General features: G+C 30.1%; 2 protein-coding genes across 9 annotated transcripts in view; both read left to right on the top strand.

The window, feature by feature from the left end:
- Positions 1-21747, top strand: part of LOC114931603 (uncharacterized) — a 129348-nt gene that overhangs the window by 75578 nt on the left and 32023 nt on the right. For 6 of the 7 annotated variants that reach the window (XM_029303725.2, XM_029303724.2, XM_029303731.2 and 3 more), the window contains 5 exons: positions 3618-3715; positions 4457-4601; positions 6529-6604; positions 7122-7351; positions 8726-8798. In XM_029303725.2, coding sequence (XP_029159558.2) covers positions 3618-3715; positions 4457-4601; positions 6529-6604; positions 7122-7351; positions 8726-8798 — 622 coding nt within the window. The remainder of the gene's footprint in view (positions 1-3617; positions 3716-4456; positions 4602-6528; positions 6605-7121; positions 7352-8725; positions 8799-21747) is intronic. The other variant, XM_029303730.2, reaches the window with a different exon arrangement.
- On the top strand, positions 9952-13460 carry LOC114931605 (uncharacterized). Of its 2 annotated transcripts, none has more exons than XM_029303733.2 (2): positions 9952-10867; positions 11070-13460. In XM_029303733.2, the coding sequence occupies exon 2, from the start codon at positions 11797-11799 to the stop codon at positions 12775-12777; it is 981 nt and encodes a 326-aa protein (XP_029159566.2). In that variant the 5' UTR covers positions 9952-10867; positions 11070-11796; the 3' UTR covers positions 12778-13460. Both variants share the same exon structure in this region, with proteins under 2 accessions (XP_029159566.2, XP_085343728.1).

The following is a 21747-nucleotide window of genomic DNA, read 5'->3' as shown; positions in this document are numbered from 1 at the left end:
TATACATTTGTTGCATGTAATTTTCAAATTGTATATAAAGTATTATAATAATTTTATTTTTTCACAAACTCTGAAATAAAAAGAAAAACTTATTAATTTAAAAAACCTATGAAAATAAAAATGTATAAAAAGCATAAATACTAATAATAAAAATATTTAATACAAATTCTCATAGTATTTTCGAATTCTCATAGAATTCTTGTATCAAACACTGCTGTAGAACTGAAAACTCTCGTATTATTGTTTCACAATGAATGCTTTCATAATGTGATGCTGATGTTTATATAATGATGTATGCAGTTACAAGTAAATTTATGTATTATGCAAAATTGTGTGCTCTCAATACATCTATTTATATATTTGTACTTTACATGTTTTTCTTTTATTATTTTAATAAGGACCTTATTATATGGTTATAGCATTTATTCATTAAAAAATTAAATATATTAAATACTTATTATTATTATTATTTTATATTAGAAAACACGTTATAAAAAAATTATTATCTAATAACGTGCGAATAAAACAGGTACATAAATAGTGCATGTGCAGAGAAGGTATTAGTACTTAATTTTTCACATAAAAAATACTTTATAGAAAAATTTATTATACGTTATTTTTATCCTCAAAAAATTTTCAAAATTATCAAAAATGAAAAGTAAAGATATCAAAAAATTTTAAATTACATTATTATAAAATATGTTTAGAATAAAATTTTTATTTAATATTTTTCTATCTTCTCATTGTTTCGACAATATTAGCTTATAATTTCAAAAACTAATTTTATTTAAAGGAGTTTTATCTTTCAACGACTGCGTGAGAGAATAAATAGAGAAATATATATTCCTCTTATTTTAATTTCATCAAAAATCAGTGAGATACCTATAATGCATATACATTTTTTCGTTAGATACTCTTTGATAATATTCTTCCCTATTACTATCCTAATCTAGTCGAATATCTGTTAGACAAAAGTATATAGAGATAGTACCAGTTTTAAATTTTCCAGATTCTAATGACAATTATAATAACTATTTACTGGATTTGTAGTAAAATAATTCCACTAAAATAATTCCACCATTAAGTTTTCCAAAAATAATAAAAAAAACGCCAGCAGCTATCTAAGATAAACTTCCGAAAACCTGATACCTCTGATTTTTCTAGGGCTTGGTATAGTACTGTTTTTGGGTGCGCTGATCAGAAATATCAACATGAAAATCACCGACAAGGTCATCTTCAAGGCCAAACATCGAAAAAATTGTATATTTCCTCAAAAAGTTTTAAAACACAACTTTAATTAGTTTAAATGAAATATCACGCCTAATGGGGGCTGCGACCCCCAACCTCCCCCTGAAAACTAACCTAACCTAACCTAACTCATCCAACATTGTGCTTAGTTCGTGCAAAATACCCATACATTGGCTCCATTTTATATCCAAATCAAATAATAGGGTCTCTGAGCTTCTACACTTATATGAAAATGTGCAGTTTTTGACTTTCGGGTTGCGTTATCATCGTTCGTCGCCACGTGGCCGCCAAAGGAAACATTGCGCTACATTAGCACGACCGCGGCGCGGCGCGGGCACGTCAAATATATCAGGCGATACATTTATGACGTTTTACTCAGAAAATAATTGTTCTACAAAAAAAAATATATAGGACATAAAAGATGTATTTTTTTAAGGGCTATAAGTTTCGTTTAAAGCATTTTTCTGTAAAATTGAAATTTACTGAAATAATGCAGAAAAATATAATTTTTTCGATGTTTGATTTTGAAGATGACCTTGTCGGTGATTTTCATGTTGATATTTCTGACCAGCGCACCCAAAAATAGTACTATACCAAGCCCTAGAAAAATCAGAGGTATCAGGTTTTCGGAAGTACACCTGCTATCTATGTATGAAGGTACCTAATCTCTTTGAAGTACCTTCATCAGACCAGATTCAGATCCGCCTAAACCGTCTACTGTGATACAAGAAATCCGATATCATTCGCAATTTCAGAAAAACCAATAAAGTAAAGAGTTTTCTGTTAAGGTATTCCGACTATTCTTTATCGATTCAGCCGATCAATAAAAAATCACACTGATCTATATACTATAACTGGATAGACTATATGATCTGCAGCGCCTCGAAATGTTTAATTAGGTACTAAACGCTGGATTTTGCCAGTAATAATAGTGAACAGTGAGAGTGATTTGACAAGTGGATATTTATTTTATCTTATAACCTATAAGTAATTTTTTGTGTTCAGTAATATGATTTATATTATAAAATTATATACAAAATCATATTTTATTTTATACTTAAAATGCCTCGTTGTGAATATTGTACAAGAACAACGCCATGACAGTATTTAGTACCTTCCCAGCAAACACAGTATATAAATGTTATATACTTAAGCATGTTACATGTAACGTATATGTTAGTTGTAATTTCCCACTCATAGATGTAATATTTTCAATATTACATATATTACATTGTAGTTATATTGTCATTATATCCCAAGATAGCACTGACTTATCAATACATCAATGTGCTATTTGGTATATAATTACAATATAACTACAATGTAATATATGTTATATTAAAATGTTACATCTATGAGTGGGAAATTACCTCTAACATGGATGTTACATGTAACGTACACGTTATATTACCTGTTATATTCCGTTTTATTATAGCAATGTAACAATTATATATCGGTGTTTGCTGGGTTATTGAACATTCCGAGGCGCTGAGTGAGTTTCAATTTAGAGTACTTTTTTTGGATATAATCTATCCTGTTAGTATATAGATCTGTGAAAAATCAAGATGGACATTTCTCCATTTCCATCGAGTATTTTCGATATTCGGCCTGTTATATTTTCCAATTGCTGAGGTTTCGAAACAAGACGATCGATTGTCTAATAAGAGCCTTATTACAATAGAATCTAGAGTCTAATACGAATACAATAAGCTCGTTTTTTTCTTGTTTTATCAACAATGTAGTTCAGCATAACAGGCAAAATGTTTAAATTTTCTTGATTTTCTATCAATGTTTTTCCATCTTGACAGACTGGATTGATAAAGAATAGTTGAAAGGTTAAGAACTCTCGGCGGAGAGAGATATCTAGCTATTATTAGTTTTTCTGAAATTGCGAGTGATATCGGCACAAGATCGATTGTGTGTAATGAACGGTTCAAGTAAATCTGAATTTGGTTTCGTGGTGATATTTGAGGAGGTTCGTTTATATATAGCGAATTGGCAACAATCAGCTCCATTCATTGTCGAAATTCTAAGAATTCACAGAATTTGAAAAAATTAAAATAAACACTATATAGCCTCTATTCTTGCTCAGCGGATGTTTGGCGCTGGACTGATAATACGGAGGGTATTTGTTATAGCATTTTTATTTTCCTTTTTTACTCTCCATTTTTAATTAAAATGTATGGTTGTAACCTTAAATGGTAGATTAGATTGTCGTGGAATTAACAACACATATATACAACATATAGATGTTGATATCTTTGGTTTACATTAGCATGGTTGTAACCTTAAATGGTAGATTAGATTGTTGTGGAATTAACAACATATATATACAACATATAGATGTTGATATCTTTGGTTTACATTAGCATCGTGACTGGGGTTGCGGTCTGACGGCCGAAGATGAGGCTTCATTGTGGAAACAAGTGTCCAATAATCATGCGCTCAACGCCCTATCCCTTGCCAGGCTAGTACATTACTTTCATCATCATTCTTTAATAAAGAAGTCGTTAATTTGTTACTAGTATCACATGATTGATGTTTCATAATTGTTCACATTTGCAATCTGCGTCTATGTTTTTCGTTTTTCGTTTTAAATTTTACTTTTTATGTATCAAAATCACAAATTTGTATTTTGTCTTTTTACAAACACATTTTTCAAAAATATACTGTAAGAACTTAATTTAAAATTACTCTAGAAACTTTTTCTCAGAAACATATGTGGGTTTGATATTGCAATGCGTTCAGTAACACACTTTGAAAATCAATTATTATGTATATTTTTTACACAACTTATGTCACGATACAATTTATCGTTTCAAAAATCATTCACATGTTTAAAGAGGTGAATCTCTAATGGGATTATATGTTTGTGTGTATGTATACGTGTGCGCGTACGTTCTAGCAACTTGAAATCTTACTGACAGATATAGAACAGATAGAAATGCATCAAATATCTTGCTATCAGACTACATGTATTTACCTTCGTTTGTATCCATCGTGTAATTTTAAATATTGTTTACTACGTATTTGTGTCATTCACAAAGAAAGAACGAAAGCAATCACGATCTTGTAAAAAAAACTCACAGATGAGCTCGCACCTTCACACTGATTTCGTCGTAGTTAGCTAACTTATTTCGATTCAAGTGTAATCGATAATTGATTTGATATGATTATCATATCAATGGCTTTTCGATTGACTCTTTAGGTCAGTTACCAAAGAGGAGAAGGAGAAGGAGAACAGGAAGGTTGCACCAATTGCCAATATGATCGCCACAATGCCACCGGCGGGGCGACCCTCTTCGGTGCAAGCTAGACCGGTACATGGTATATTGCAGGACGATACTAAAGCGGTATGCAAATTTCCTATTGAGTATGTTTTTAAAAAATCTATTTTGATCAAATATTGTCAGAATATTTTAAGAGAAAGCAACCTTCTTTTTGTTTTTTTAAAAATATTTGAGTGTTTTACTTTTGCTAATTTATGCTTAGGTCGGTATTCATAGTCCGATCTTACATTTAAGATCGTCTAAAGTCTGGTCGGAGATTGACTTAAGAAGATTTTAAATATAATATCGGACTATAAATACCGGCCTTAGAATATATAAACTTAGAATATATATGGGATTTGTTCTTTATTGCTGCATTGGTGAACTAGTGCACACTGTTGCAATAAGTTAAAGTAAGACAAATATATTCTGTTTTACTCTAACTTACTGCACTAGTTCACCAATGTAGCAATAAAGAACAAACCCATGAAATGAGAATATTGAAACTCTATTCTATGTCCAAGATCTGTCCAAGAAAGAAAGATAACGGATTTGTTCTTTATTGCTGTACTGGTGAACCAGTGCACACTGGTGCAGTAAATTATAGGGTTTGTTCTTTGTTGCTGCACTGATAAACTAGTGCACACTAGTGCAATAAGTTAGAGTGAAACAACATATATTTATCTCACTTTAACTTATTGCACTAGTGTGCACTAGTTCATCAGTGCAGCAATAAAAAACAAACCCATAGAGTAAAACAGGTCTGATTAGGTTTGTTCTTCATTGCTGCACTGGTGAACTGATGCAGTAAGTTAGAGTGAAACAAAATATACTTGTCTCACTTAAATTTATTGCACCAGTTCACCAATACAGCAACAAAGAACAAATCCTTTGTTTTCGCTGAATTGGCTGCACTAGTTCAGAGTTTATCTTTTTTACTCGACATTGAAAGAAAAAAGAGAAACTCTGAACTAGTGCAGCCAGTTCAGCTAAAACAAACAGATCTAAAAGGTTCATTTTACTATTGCTACACTGGTAAACTAGTGCATATTGTTGCACAATAGTGCAATAAGTTAAAGTGAGACAAGCATATATTTTGTTTCACTGTAACTACTACACCAGTGTGCGTTAGTTCAGCAATAAAGAACAAATCTAAAATATACTTATCTCATTTTAACTTATTACACCAGTGTGCACTAGTTCATCAGCGTAGCAATAAAGAACAAAAACTCAATGACTACGAATCCTCTACAATGCGCCATAATTTTTATTCGTCTAGTAGGTGTTTTTAAGTTTCTTATTTGTGTCATTTATTTAAGATTATGTCAACTCTTGCCTTTCTCTTACCAAATTAACAATAGGTGACTATAACAGATGACAATATTAGCTGTTGCGCATTGCGGATGATTGATAGTTATTATCTCTTTTTTTTTTCTCGCACCAATCTTGGACACAGACTCGTTCCACGGGAGGTATAGGCAATTCTTCTTTCATGTATATATAGGTTATATCTAAAAAGTTATGGAAGATATTTTAAAACGATTATTTTGTTTATGATCATTTTTGCAACTCTTATTTTTTAAAAAATTACCAAAACAATCAATTTTTCTGAAAGAGAAGTATAAAACTTTATGTATATAGATATAAATTTAAAACGGGATTTATTAATGAGGCGCTTTATTAAATGTATAAAATCAATGGGGAAGAGAGTATTTACAATATTTTTATAGAGAAAACTTATATAATTTTTATATATTTAAGTAAGTTATTTAATTGTAAATGTTGAAAAATCATTATATTGAAGTGTAGAAAGATTATATAAAAAGATTAACTTAATTTTTGTAATCTATCTTTAGAAATCAAGTTAACATACATAAAATTCCGATTTAAATTTGAATTATTTTTATAAGTAATATTACTATATTAATCTATAATTTTATAATGAATGGTCAAAAGATATGTACGTACATAGTTTTCTATTTTTTTAAGATTATTTTCAACTTTGTCATAGGATAATGATCGAGCCATTGCTCGCGCAAGAAAGGATTTCTTGATCCGCCATCATCTTGATCGTACTACGGGTGTGGGTACGTGTTAATAATTTAGTTAAATTAATTAATTTAAAAATTATATAAATAATAATATAATAATATTTAATTATATTAATGATTATTATTATCACAGACAATCCATATTTAGGATGTTTCCTCAAAATTTAATACGATTATATTTCTCATCGAAAAAATAAGTATATTTTTCCTTTTGCAAAACTGAAAATATATACCTTTTTTTAAGATGTGATAATTTTTAATTATCAAAATTGAGTTAATATATGTATAAATAATATATGTATAAACCCTTTTAACAACCTTTCTCCTAAAAAATGTGTTTTTGGATTAATGTTTATGGGAACTTTTTTCATTCTTATGACGAGCCCAATTCAATCCCTGATTTTGACCAATTATTTCAGGACTACCCTATATATATATATATATATATATATATATATATGTATATACCTATATACATATTTGTTCTCTTTAAAATGTTAAATTTTTAAATATTATCTTAAAGCAAATTTAAGAAAAATTTTATTCTGTCAAGGTGACGGTGCACTTCTTCCCTCTCCGACACGAGAGAAGTTGGAGCCTGTGATCCCACGTCGACGCGACGATATCAAGGAGCATCGAGACGAGATTCAGCCGCGAACTAAATCTAGTCCGAAGAACAGTCCGAAAACCGGACGCTCGCAGAGTCTTGGACCGACTGTCACCGATCGTAGATCACCTAAACGTCAACCTACGCGTGCACCGTCCGTTACTAAGGACGCCAAGGTATGTTATTTATAAAATATAAATACAAATTTTTGAATTATTAAGCATTATAATAAATTTAATCTGCTATGTAGCAATAATAAAGTAACTTAGATTATTGGATTTTAATTACGGCTAAGAGCTATTGAGTTTTAATAAACTTGATCGATAGTCTTGAGTCAGTGATTATAAATGGAAAAAAATTACACGCATTATTAAATATCTTTTATTGTACAAAAGATATTTAATATATAATGATTAGTTTAATAAAAAAAAGGCTTTTTTGTACAAGGAATCGTTATTTTATAGTCTATTCTTCAAATGTCATTTCTATAAAAATTATAATTTACAAGGAAATGTGCCAATTGAATTCAAAATTTAATTTTTATATATCGTTCTCGCAAAAGTTATATAAAAAATATTGCAAAAAAGATAAAAATTTTAAAAACTTATTAAAAAAATATTTGGCCTTGTTAATTGTACCGAAGTAACATCCCAGCAAACACCGGTATATAATTGTTACATTGCTATAATAAAACGGAATATAACAGGTAATATAACGTGTACGTTACATGTAACATCCATGTTAGAGTTAATTTCCCACTCATAGATGTAACATTTTAATATAACATATATTACATTGTAGTTATATTGTAATTATATACCAAATAGCACATTGATGTATTGATAAGTCAGTGCTATCTTGGGGATATAATGACAATATAACTACAATGTAATATATGTAATATTGAAAATATTACATCTATGAGTGGGAAATTACAACTAACATATACGTTACATGTAACATGCTTAAGTATATAACATTTATATACTGTGTTTGCTGGGATAATACAATCATAAAAGTTATTTAAGATGCATATGCAGATTAAAAATATGTGTAACTAAACAAAGATATACGAAGCACACCATCAGGTGCAAAACGACAAACTAAATCAAAAAGTCCTGAGCCATTTTTTAATCTGAGGTTTAGTTTTGACGCTATAAATTGTTAAAGTTTGTCAATTAGCGCGTGGCTACAACAGAAAACAGCGTAGGCGCCGCCTTAGTAGGCGTACTAAGATCTACTAAGGCAGCGCCTACGCTGTTTTCCGTTGTAGCTACGCGCTAATTGGCAAACTTTAACAATTTATAGTGTCAAAAAATAAAGCTCTGATTAAAAAATGACTCAGCACTTTTCAATTAAGTTTGTCGTCCTGCACCTGATGGTATGCTTCGTATATCTTTGTTTAGTTACTCTCTATATATCTTAAAATTCGACGTTATTATTCCTAAAATAATATTAATTTTATTTTATGAGTTTATTTAAATAGATAAAACTGCGATTTTTTATATTGCATCAACCTATATCAAAAAATTTGCTTTTGTTTTATCAAGGAGAAGGAGAAAGAGACGAAGGATAAGGAGCAGAGAGAGAAAAGCAACGAACGCGAAAGGCATCCACGACCAAGTAAGTAACATGAACCGAATGATAATTATCTTACCTTAGCTATATATCAAAGGTACTATCAGCCGATTTCCATTATCCCGGAAGATTGTAATCCCAAATTGATTGAAGCTCGTAATTTGTCAGTCGAATCCCCTTTGCATTTTTGTGCATAAACTGGATTTAGAAATAGAGTATATATATATTTATTTATATTGTATACAACTTTTTCGATTGCTGTCTGCTCTTGTGGGCCTCGAAAGCCGAACGTTATATAATTCGTCGTATATACATAATTATATATATTTGTATACAAAATGTACGCCAAAGATGCTCACCGCTCGCGAGATTTATATATAATATATATAGCTGTTTTTATTTAACAAAATGCATTTTGTTAAACTTAAAAAATGACAGTATAAATATTAACAAAAAGGGATTTCTAACTTCCATGACCTTAACGTATGTAATTAAGATCACGACTTTATGTAACTTTTGAAATATTTTAACCGTCGCTTGTTATTTATTAAAAAATTATTAACAAATCACGTTTTATCAAAGTAAACTCACAATGAAAATTTTAATATTAAATTTATATGTATATACATTATACGGTCAATATTAACATTTTCTTTGAGATTTATATAACTTTTCCATTTGTTAATACTTTTTCAATAAGCAATGAGTGACGATTAAAAATCTATCAATGGTCGTAATCTTGATAATATATGTCAAACTTATTCGAGTTGAATCCTCTTTCGTCAATATTTAACTAAGAAGTAATGAAAAGTAGAGGTATCAATTTGAATGGTTTTCAGCCCGAATACCAAATTATTTAAGATGAATTTTATTTATAACTCTAATAAATATATATTTTTAATTGACATAAAAACTAAAAATTTTAAAAACTTTTATAGTTATATATCTGTTATAATATCAGAACGGGCCGAAAATCGTTCAAATTGATATCCTATTTTTATTTTTCAATTCATTTAAAAGCTTAAATAAGTTAAATATGATTTAAATTTTAAAACTGCTAAGGAGGAAGCATTTGATTATATATATATATATATATATATATATATATATTTAGGGTGGTTGTTATATAGGTTTTTTCAGAATTTTAATGTTGGATGGTCGTAAATCAGCTCTAAATGTAGAAAAAAAAAAATCTCTAATTTTTTCAGATTTTTATTTTGAGTCCTGAGTCTCCCTGTTGGCATGTAATTTTATTAATACCACAGTTCTGCAGCTGCTTCTGTCATCAATTGTTGTTGTAAATAGTTTGAAATTTTAATGAAAAAAAGTTGAAACTATTTGAAAATACCGAAAATATAGTATAAAATAATATAAAATAGTTAAATAATATAAATATAATATAAAATAGTTAAAGGATACGGAACAGCATCGCGTTACAGATGCACCGTCCCTGAGAGCGGCGCGCCTTAGTTACGATTATTAAACAACGCGTTGCTAAGATCTCGAGCGTGAGTGGAGGCCGCTAGGCAGTGACTCTCAGAAATCGGCCGAAAAGATTTGGACAGGTTTGCATTATGGCATCAGGCTCAGATACGATTGAAAATAGGTTTCTAGTCGGCGTGCTGGAATCTTCGATCAACTACCTTCAAACGGACAGGTTTTGAGAGTGTTATTTTATAATATGGTTTATAAATCCTCAGAAAAAATTACGAGTGAGTGCTAAGTCCGTCATAGAACAAGTAAAAGTGTTCTGGGAAAGAGCTCGGTTGCCTGTAAAATATGACGCCAGGTGCATTGACAAATTGGTAGCTCTTCATTCACAGTGGTCTAATATACAAAAAAAATGCCGGAAAATCATGGAATCTCGGAAAGGAACAAGCATTCTCTGTTCAACTTAAAAATTTATTTAATATCGCCGACGTCACTGTTATAGAGTCGAAAAAAATTAATCAAAAAAGCAAAGAGTTTCTTACGAACCAACGTAGAGATAGTTGTGTGGGTTTCATTAGTGAGATCGAGAGATATTTTGAACAAATCGATCGTAAAGAAAACGAAAAAAAAAGAACTCATGGCTCGGAGGTTTGAAAAAAGTAAAATGGACATCGATTTATTGGGTAAGATAATTTCCTATGTTATAAAATAATACTTGATCGTTCATGTTATCTCGAAAAGCAAAGTATCCAGTTCATTTTTTATATGAAAATAATCATCGATGAATTATTAAAAACATCTTTTGCAATTCTATTCTTATTATTTTTTATCCTTTGTTTGAGATCCTTAGTTTCATTCGTATGAAATTATTGCTGTTTATTCCAGATGATTTTATAGAGTTAGCATCGAGTGAGGACACTGAGGATAGATTTTTCCAGCTCTTAAGTCAAAAAAGCGTCAGAGGTTATTCAAATGTTTCGTTAGAAGACAATAGCGAAAAGAGTGAAGCTGGACCATCGGCTCCAAAAAAATCTCGGAGATCTATTAATATTTTCAGTAATCCTAAAGTTGTTGCTGCTCTTGACAGGTGTAAAGTGAGTGACAGTGAGAGACATACTGTTCATCTTGTTGGTGCTATAGCTGAAGCATTGAATATTGATATGGATTCGCTAAGACTCAATCGAACATCAATTCGAATTCATCGACAAAAAATACGTGAAGATCAGTCCAAACAAATAAAAAAAGTTTTCCAGGCTACTGCATTAAAGGCTTGTTCTTCATTGAGATGGAAAACTTTTGTACAATTTGCTCAAAAAGGAAATGATTGACAGACTACCGGTTGTCGCATTAAATGGTAAGATTGAGAAACTTCTTGGTGTTCCAGTGGCAAAAGATGGCAAAGGGGTAAATCAAGCACATGCAATTTATGAAGTTCTTGAAGATTGGGGGCTTCATAACTCTGTGAAGGCTTTTTGCTGCGATACGACGGCATCAAATTTAGGCATAAAGAATGGTGCTGCTTTTAGAGCACCTACTGAAATAAAATATTCTGTTTCTGCCCTGCAGGCATCATATTTTTGAATTAATTCTTCGGTGTGTATTTGAAAAGAAAATGCCTGGAACAACTGGACCAAATGTTCCACTTTTTCTGAAGTTTCGTAATTCTTGGAAAAACATTGATAAAACAAAGTATCAAACTGGATTGGAAGATAAAATAGTTCAACGCTATCTATCATCAGTGAGAATCGATGAAATAAGATCATTTGTAGAAGATTCATTACAATATCTTCAACCCAGAGACGACTACAAAGAATTTCTTCAGCTCACTCTCATTTTTCTTGGTTCAGTTCCATCAAATAATATTTCCTTTCGTCACCCTGGAGCTTTTCATCATGCACGATGGATGGCGAAAGGAATATATTGCTTAAAAATATTTATTTTTCGAGCTGAGTTTGAAATGACTAGCGTAGAAATCAAAGCAATTCGTGATATATCGCTTTTTATTGTAATGCTCTACGTCGAGGCTTGGTTCACTTGTACAGTCACGACAAAAGCACCAAACCACGATCTTCGTTTCCTGAAAAACCTGTATGATTATCGTTTGATCGACGAAGAAATTTCAACAGTTACTCTCCAAAAGTTCCGAAATCACTTATGGTATTTGAATCCAGAATGTGCTGCAATTTCGTTTTTCGACGAGTCAATGTTACTTGAGGTTAAAAGAAAAATGGTATTAAAATTAGATCCTATAGAAGATATTGATAATTGTTATCCAAAACGGATACAAATGAATCACGACATTGTCAGTTTCTGTGGAAAGCAAATGGATTACTTTACCACCCCTCAATCGAGAAATTTCTTTCTCAAATTTGAAATTAATGACGAATTTTTAAAGATAGATCCAGTTCTTTGGGACCAGAATGCAAATTATCAACGAAGCTTAAATATTGTGAAACATTTGAAGGTAGTAAATGATGTGGCAGAAAGAGGGGTTCATTTGTTTTCTGAATACAACGATCTTTTGACGAGAAACGAAGACCAAAAAATGTTCGTGTTACAAATTGTCTCTGAATACCGAAAAAAGGTTTCCTGATGCAAAAAAAGAGACGATTATGAAACATTTTTAATTCTGTATGATCGACTTTCTTTTTATACTTTGAATAAATACAATTATACAGTACAATAATATTCCTTGAAACTTTGCGACTTTTAGTTTTTTAGATTTTTTAAAATTTCTTAACCATTGAATATTGATTTCCTTGAATTGTTTTTCTAAAAAAAATTATCTAAAATTTGCGCTTAATTATTGAGCACTGGACTGAAATTCCCTACACATCTTTTTCCTATATAATTGAAAATAACGACGATTTAAAGTTCAAGGAAGATTAAAAAAAATATAAAATACGTCGTTATATATTTGAAAAATGGATAAAAAATAATTAACTGAATTACAAACACCCACGACTTGTGCGGAATAACCCATATAATATTTATGACTATCTTTTATGAAAAATTAAATAATTTTGTTTACTACTTTTGTACCTGACTCCATCTAGAACTGAAGTAAATTAAGTATTTTTTCAAATTATAAAAAATATAATATAAATAATATTTAAATAACATATAAATGAATAAATAAATGAACTGATATAAGAATATAACATAACATGTGTAAGACTTAAGGCTGAAAATAAAAATCTGAAAAAATTAGAGAATTATTTTTTCTACATTTGGAGCTGATTTATGACCATCCAACATGATGTTCAATTTAACGACCACTCTAATATATATACATATATATACATATATATATATATATATATATATATATGTTATATATATATGTATGTATGTATATAATCAAATATAATATATATCTTTTTTTATTTTTGTTAAGAATATATTTTGTGAAGTATATTCGCACAAAAATATTTGCTATGCGGTGAATGTCAGTTATTCATAATTGTCTCATCATTAATGTTTAGGCAGATGCATGATAATCCTATCTACTTGTCTCTATCTCTTTGCCTTTGCCTTTAAGACTCTCATTTAGTAATCAGTAGTTATATCGATAGACTGTATGAAGCCTATCGTGCGATGTATTTTTCGCCTCTATCGCCTTTTATAATTAAACAAGCAAAATTGTTTCTTATTTTATACGTGAATCGTGATAATAGGCACCTATATCGACACCATTATTCATGAACGCATCTTATTACATATCTGTGTCATTTCATATAATATATATTTATCAAAAAAGATATATTAAGAAAAACAATAAAGAAAGATAATAAAGGTTATATGGGGGATACAGGTAAATTAATTATAAATTAATAATATATACTCTTCAAAATACATAAATGTAAATATTTTTAGAACTTTAATCCAGCGTATTAAATAAAATATATTGATAAAATTAATCGATTAAAAAAATAAGAAATAAGAATAAAAAAGAAAATATAGTCATTTACACTTTTTTAACAATGCGAATTTATAATGAATGTTTTATGATTTATGTTATATAATTTTATGTAAAAATAAAATCGTATGGTATTGATGTGCAAAATATAATAAGAAAATTTAATATAATTATATTTAATATTATTTGATCATAATTACGCTCCTTCGATAATATTTATTTTTTTTTATTTTCCTTTTTATGAATATAGATGTTCGATCTTATTGCGATATTAAATATATATAAAATATTCCTAAAATATTCTGTGTCATATAAGTGATCTGGCATTACTTTTTATAACTCATTAATTTTAATGAACTACAATATATACTAACTCGTAAAATAAAATAAGTCATCAAACTAACACAATTTTTTGATATCTTGGAATTGCGATAGCTCCGTAAAAAGTATCGTATTGAGATAAATCAAAATTTAAATTAAAATTTGAACATTTCTCAGAAATCAGAAAAATTTTTTTTAATTTTTGCGTAGTTCAAGGGAATCGGTTCCCCGGTTCAAAAATCTATGAATTTTTAAGCTCATTAATTTTGTAACAAATTTATATTTCAACATTTTTCTACAATTTTTTATGATGAAGTTATATTAGTTTGAAGAAAATGTTATAAAATAAACTTGTAAAATCTGCATTTCAGGAAGAAATTATTAAATCTTTTTTTAAAAAGAAAATTAAAGTATAAACTTTCTAAATCTTGAAACCTTTTCACAATAATAAACAATAATAAATAAACAAAAAGTTTGCCAATAATGAACATTTGTGTTTAATTTACAATGACAATAATGTAAAATTTAATCAAATAATCCTAAACAAGCGTATCATGAATACATATAAACAAACCCACATAGCATAGAATGTCCTGGATATTCATTTTATATCTATTTTAGATATCCATGGATTTAAAATGGATATAAAATAAACATCTATGGTATATCTAATTTGAGACATTCATTAGTAATTAGTAGATCAAATTTAGATATTCATAAAATATCCAGTCTTGGACATCCAATCCCATATAACATAAGATTTCTGTAGAATATCTTTATTTGATCGAAATTATCTCAAATATATATATTTATAATAAATCAGATTAAATTTTCTTGAGGATTACCTAAGGATATCCTTTACAACACAAAATATTGCTAAAATATTGCATAAATATTTCCATATTCCGCCATATTACAAATATTGCAGCAATATTATACAAATATTATAAGTTAATATTTTATTAGAGATATTGCAAAATATTATTACTATCTTTTATCACATCTCTAATAGCACAATATATCCGAAGGATATTCAGAGGATAGCTAGATAATCCTCTCAACATATTCTGAATGTCTTCTGAACGTCTTTCGGATATGTGTGTTGTTAGAGATAGTTCTTTCATTTACCGCTATGCGCCGCACGTGAAGTTATCTATCTCGCATTTAAGTTTCAGTCATGAGATTATATAAATATGCAAAAAGCGGCTATTAGAACTATTTATTTTTATAAGTTTAATTGTATCTGAACCTAACACAGGGAACTTAGATATTAAAGTAATTGTTCAGAAATGTCGGACAAATAAATGAAGAATTAAATAAGAAATATTCTGCCATATTTTTTTAATATTATATTCACATTTGTAGAAATATATCAACAAATTCGTAGAGATTGTAGGAGTTAACCTATACAATTACTGCATATCGATCAATCTAATTGTAAGATATCAAAAAAGGCATATGGAAACATTCAAGGTCCGTAGATGAACGATGGGAGGGGAAGTAAGATCATCACATTCATATTTCAGCATTTGGGCTCCAAATGGTGCCGCTATTCTAGCCATCGGACAGACAGCTGTTCAACTACAGTTTTTTTTTTTTATTAACACTTCGTACGACACACATCGACATATAACACACATAACTTTGTGGCCTCAAAATGACGGCTCATGCGAGTACCTTCCTTCCCCTCCTGTCGTTCATCTACGGACCTTGGAAACATCGAGTGCATAATTCGATCCCAACAATATCCATGCGGATATTGTTGAGATCGAATTTTGTTATGTAATTATAATTCTAAGGATATCCATTTTTGGATCACTGATAATCTCATAAACGAACATAGAGATATCCTCAGTGTATCCTAAATACATTCTCAGGATTTATACGGATGTACACTGGATATCTATCTGAAAATCCCTTGAGATATATCCAATGGACATACCTCGGATTAACTTTTGCTATGTGGGAATGCATATTTTAAAAAATTACTCCCGTTTTTCCGAAAAATGTAATTACAAAACCAATAGCTTATGTATATTTTATTATTATTGTTAATTGATTATTATTATCATCACATAAATCATCTTCCTATTTTCTCAAAACAATCTCTCTCTTCATTTTTATATACGTCTGCGCTCATTATTGCACTTTGTTATTATCATCATATTATTATTAACATATTATAACCATCTCTTATGTCTTATATCATGCTTTCTCAACTAAAACTTTTCGAATTATGTATAGCCCCTTGTACAATGCCAGGCAACAGGCAATAGAAATAAGAAAAAGAAAATATCAACCAATCGGAAAAGGAAATAGATATTATTCTCTGCTCCTATTGGTGGATATTTTCTATTTCTTATTCCTATTGCCTGTTGCCTGACATTATGTAAGAGGCTTATCTTCTTTGCAAACCCTGTTTTTTTTTCTCATGTGAATTTGTGATTGGGGAGCTCCATTAACTTAGCCGGTCAACTTTGACTTTTTTAATTTTTTTTTTTTTAATTGTTTGTTGGTCGTTTGTTGGTGATTGTTGGCCTAATTGCAACGTTTGTTAATTTCTATTTTTTTTAATTAAAAAAGAAAAATTAGCATTAAGTTAGCCGGAAAAATCTCATTTTTAATTAAAAAACGGTCTTATCGATGCGTAATTGTTTGTCGATGATTGTTGATCTAATTTTATCATTTGTTGGTTTATTATTAGTCTTAAAAACGAAAAATTATCACATTGAGGCCGCATCTACAGAAATCGAATATTATGATTTTGGTTTATTGCTTACGATTTAAGGCTTATTTCTATAAATGTAAGGCTAACAGGCTATGAATACCTTAACATCGGCAGGAAATTGAAAATATTTATTTCCTTCTCTAATAGTAAGTTGAAATGATAAATTGCAAAATGTGAGATATTTATTGGACAAAAAATAAACTTGTATATATATTTTTTTGTAATTTTGAAGCTTTTAGATCTGTATTACATATATCATTTATAATACGCTATAGTTAAAATATGAATTCAGCATTAATAGTTATAAAAAAAATATTTTGGCAAATTTATACATATTAATTATATACTTGGTAAGGATCCTTGAAGTTTTTAGATCTGTATTATATATCATTAATTTAATGCTAGTCAAAATATAAATTCAGCATAAATAATTACAAGAAAAATATTGTTTGACAGATTTATACATATACAGGGTTTGTCCGGAAAGTAATGCGTCGCATTTTTTTGTGACGCGACTATACATCGCAGAGCGATGGGACCGGTTGGGGAGGAAGGGGGGTACCCTTAGCTTTCCAACGGTAGGTCGCTCAATTGTTTCCATGCGCTTGGAGGGTTAGGACGGCTTATTCTGTGAACCTCTGCTTAGTGGTCGCGTCGAACTTGTGATGGAGAGAACGATAGAGCAACGCTATGCGATAAAGTTTTGCGTGAAGCTGGACAAGACGCCGCTGGAAACTTTTGAAATGCTCAAGAAAGTTTTCGGGGACGATTGCCTTTCCAAATCGCAGTCAAACAGATGGCACAAGATGTTTAGAGAAGGTCGGAAGGAGGTCGCCGACGAGGCCCGCGCAGGACGCCCGTCAACATCGCGAACGGACGACAATGTGACTCGTGTGCGCCAATTATTGAATTCAGACCGTCGAATGAATGTTCGCTTAATGTCGGAATTATTGAACTTGCCGAAAACGATTGTTCACGAGATTGTATCGGAAGACTTGGCCATGCGGAAGATTTGCGCAAAACTTGTGCCCAGAGTGTTGACCGATGCGCAAAAGCAACACCGAGTGGAAGTTTGTGAAGAACTCAAGCAACTCTGTGCAGATAATCCCAATTTCTTTTTTTTATTTCCTCGGCTGAAAAGGGAGCTCAAAGGACAACAGCTCGAGTCGGTTGACAACGTACAAGCTACTTCGACGGCCTCCCTGAACAGCATCCCAGTCAAGGAGTTCCAGAAATCTTATGACGCATGGAAATCGCGTTGGCAAAAATGTATTGACGCAGAAGGGTCATACTTCGAACAATTTTAAGTTGTTTTACCTATGCGATCAATAAATTCTTTTTTAAAAAAATGCGACGCATTACTTTCCGGACAAACCCTGTATAATAATTATATACTTGGTAAGGATCCTTACCAAGTATAATTATTATGTATAAATCTGTCAAAATATTTTTCTTATAATTATTCATGTTGAATTTATATTTTGACTAACATATTGAATTGATGATATATAATACAGATTTAAAAACTTCAAGATTACAAAAAGATATAAATACAAGTTTATTCTTTGTCTAATAAATATCTCACATTTTGCAATTTCTCACTTCAACTTACTATTAGAAAAGAAAATAAATATTTTCAATAAAAATAAGCCTTAAATCGTAAGCAATAAACCAAAATCATAATATTAAATTTCTGTAGATGCGACCTCAATGTGATAATTTTTCGTTTTTAAGACTAATAATAAACCAACAAACGATAAAATTAGACCAACAATCATCAACAAACGATTACGTATTGATTAGATCATTTTTTAATTAAAAATGAGATTTTTCCGGCTAACTTAATGCTAATTTTCCTTTTTTAATTAAAAAATATATATATAAACCAACAAACGTTGCAATTAGTCCAACAATCACCAACAAACGACCAACAAACGATTAAAAAAAATTTTTTAAGTCGAAGTTGACTGGCTAAGTTAATGAAGCTTGATTGGGGTTAGGTATTGTTATTGGTTAAGGGCTATTCTACAATAGGTTGCAAATATCCTCGTTGCTAGTTGACAATTGCCGATTGACCAATCAGAGCAAAGCAACTTGTCAGCTGATTGGTTAATCCGCAACTATCAACCAGCTACAAAGATATTTGCAACCTATTGTAGAATAGCCCTTAGTGTAGCAGTTGGTATTCATTCATAGCAGACTCAGGCCAATGTCCTTGTTAAAGCATACAGAAACTTATGATTTCTCGATGATTGACTTACTGAACAGATATACATATAAATGGAAAGGGAATTAAGTACTAACAAGGCCGATGGCAGAGAACTAAACGTAAGCACTTACGTCTACCGTAGTCATACTGCCGTACTTCGCGACACGACTTAAGCTAGTCGCACACACTTTTCGTAAGACCATAACAGTAAAGTTTCGACCAATCGCGTTCCGTAAAACGTAACAGTAGCAGTAGAATTCCAACATGTTGAAATTTCGATTAGTCGAAACCTTATTGTTACGTCTTACGGAAAGTGTGTGCGAACAGCTTTACGTAGTTACGTCTTTTTTCTGTCTTATTTTATGTCTACGACTACGACAGACATAAGCGCTTACGTTTAGTTCTCTGCCATTGGCCTGAACCTGTGTTCAACATCGAGAAAGAAAGATAGTCTTAATCATCTGCAATGCGCATGCGCCAATATTATCATAGGTTTTTCATGATTATACGGAGGAAAAGAATACTCTGTTACGTCAATTCTCCTTTTCTCGCCACACTAAAGCGGAGAGCACACACGTTTGCATAGACGCATAAGCGTAAGCATAAAAATCTTGATTGGTCTATGAACGTATGCATAAGAAATTTAACCAATCGAATTTCTTATGCATATGCTTATGCGCTTATGCAAGAGTGTGTGCTCCCCGCTTAAAGTTATACATTCGAGAACTGCGCTCTTAGTTAGCACTAAAATGTTGTTCTTTGTTACGAAAAAGTGAACAAGAACAGAACACATTCAGAGTATTAAGAGCGTATTTTTGAACGCAATCTAATAATAATAATAGGTAATCATAAAAGAAGAATATGATATCTGCGTACTACTTTTCTTTTTCGCATCAATGTTAAACACAGGACACAGACTCGTTCCAAAGTGTAGACAATTTCCTTTTCATTATTTATACATGTTCTAAGATTGACATCGCCTATATCGTCGTTATTGCTGCCATCCTCGGACGCAGAATCTGTTTCCAAAAGGAAACCTACCTTTTGCAAGTCACATATTGCAAATGTATATATATTTATTATACCATTTACTTACCTATAGTCATATATACCTATTGTCCGCTTGTCCTATATATTTGTTCGATATTATTTTCATAATTATTGCATATCAAAGAATTTAATATGCCATTCTCAATCTTTTTCATTCATTTAAGTATGTTAATTTTATTTAATTTGTATTATATTTTTAAATATGTGTAATTTATTTTTGAAGTATGTTATATTTATTTTCATTATTCTATTATGATTTATGAAAAAGTATAATTATAAATAAACCTCTAAAATATTTGTTTTATTTCTAATATATATATTTAGCTTTAAAATATTTTAATATTTTGTTTTTAATATTTGTTATTTTACAATATTTACATTTTGAAATTTAGCGCTTTATCCAACTGAGAATATGGCGATATGGCATGTGAATCCACAGCATCAAAAGTGTCGACGCTTAACTACTGTCGTAAATTGGTTAAACTGATTTCGCTTAGTTTTGCCGCATAAGGACAAGCGAACAACAGAACGCGTGTACAACAATATATTATATCGTAATAATGTTTTATTACGATATAAACATCGTTGTAACATTAGATAAAACTATATGGTATATTATTACAATTTATTTCCATATAAATAATTTGTTTTATTATTTTACTATGTTATATTATTGCAACAACAGTATTTATGTTTGATAAAACAATATTATTATAAAAAGAAAACTATCCTATTCTACAACATATTATAAATAAGAAAACTATCCTATTCTACAACATATATCGTCTTAAGAGAATTATAAATGAAGAATTCACATCTATAATCAGTTCTATCGCCTAATGTCATTTTTACATGTACATTTTTAATATACAGCATAATTAATATATATAATAATATAAATACAGCTTGTGGTATTATATACATATAATAAACATAGTACTTGAAACTTTGAAGAAATCAAATAATTATTGATAAAATTAAACTATATCAAGCTATAGTTGAATAAAAATAAATATAATAAGATACTAGATTTTTACATAATTTTTTTACAAATAAAATTAATTTTATATTTTTTGGAAAGCTTTTTTTTAATTTCGCGAAAATAAATACACATCAAAGATATGCTAGATTTGAAATGCGCATCAAAGTCAAATCGTAGTAGTGAAGCAAGCTCGGCAAGTTTATATGTACCCCCACCATACTCCCATCCCTATGATTTGATTTAATGCACGTCTCAAATCTAGCATCACTGCATCAAAAACCATGGGTTTGTTCTCTATTGTTGCATACTGCAATAAGTTAAAGTGAGACAAGTATATTTTGTTTCACTCTACTT

This window comes from Nylanderia fulva, unplaced genomic scaffold, assembly GCF_048542155.1.
Source record: "Nylanderia fulva isolate GAGA-0341 unplaced genomic scaffold, ASM4854215v1 Scaffold58, whole genome shotgun sequence".
Lineage (NCBI taxonomy): Eukaryota > Metazoa > Arthropoda > Insecta > Hymenoptera > Formicidae > Nylanderia > Nylanderia fulva.
Note: the sequence above shows the minus strand (reverse complement) of the source record. Positions and strands in the feature narration are given on the sequence as shown.

Coding starts and splice junctions, on each gene's coding strand:
- LOC114931605 (XM_029303733.2), top strand. CDS start 11,797: ATGCCTGGAACAACTGGACCAAATGTTCCACTTTTTCTGAAGTTTCGT.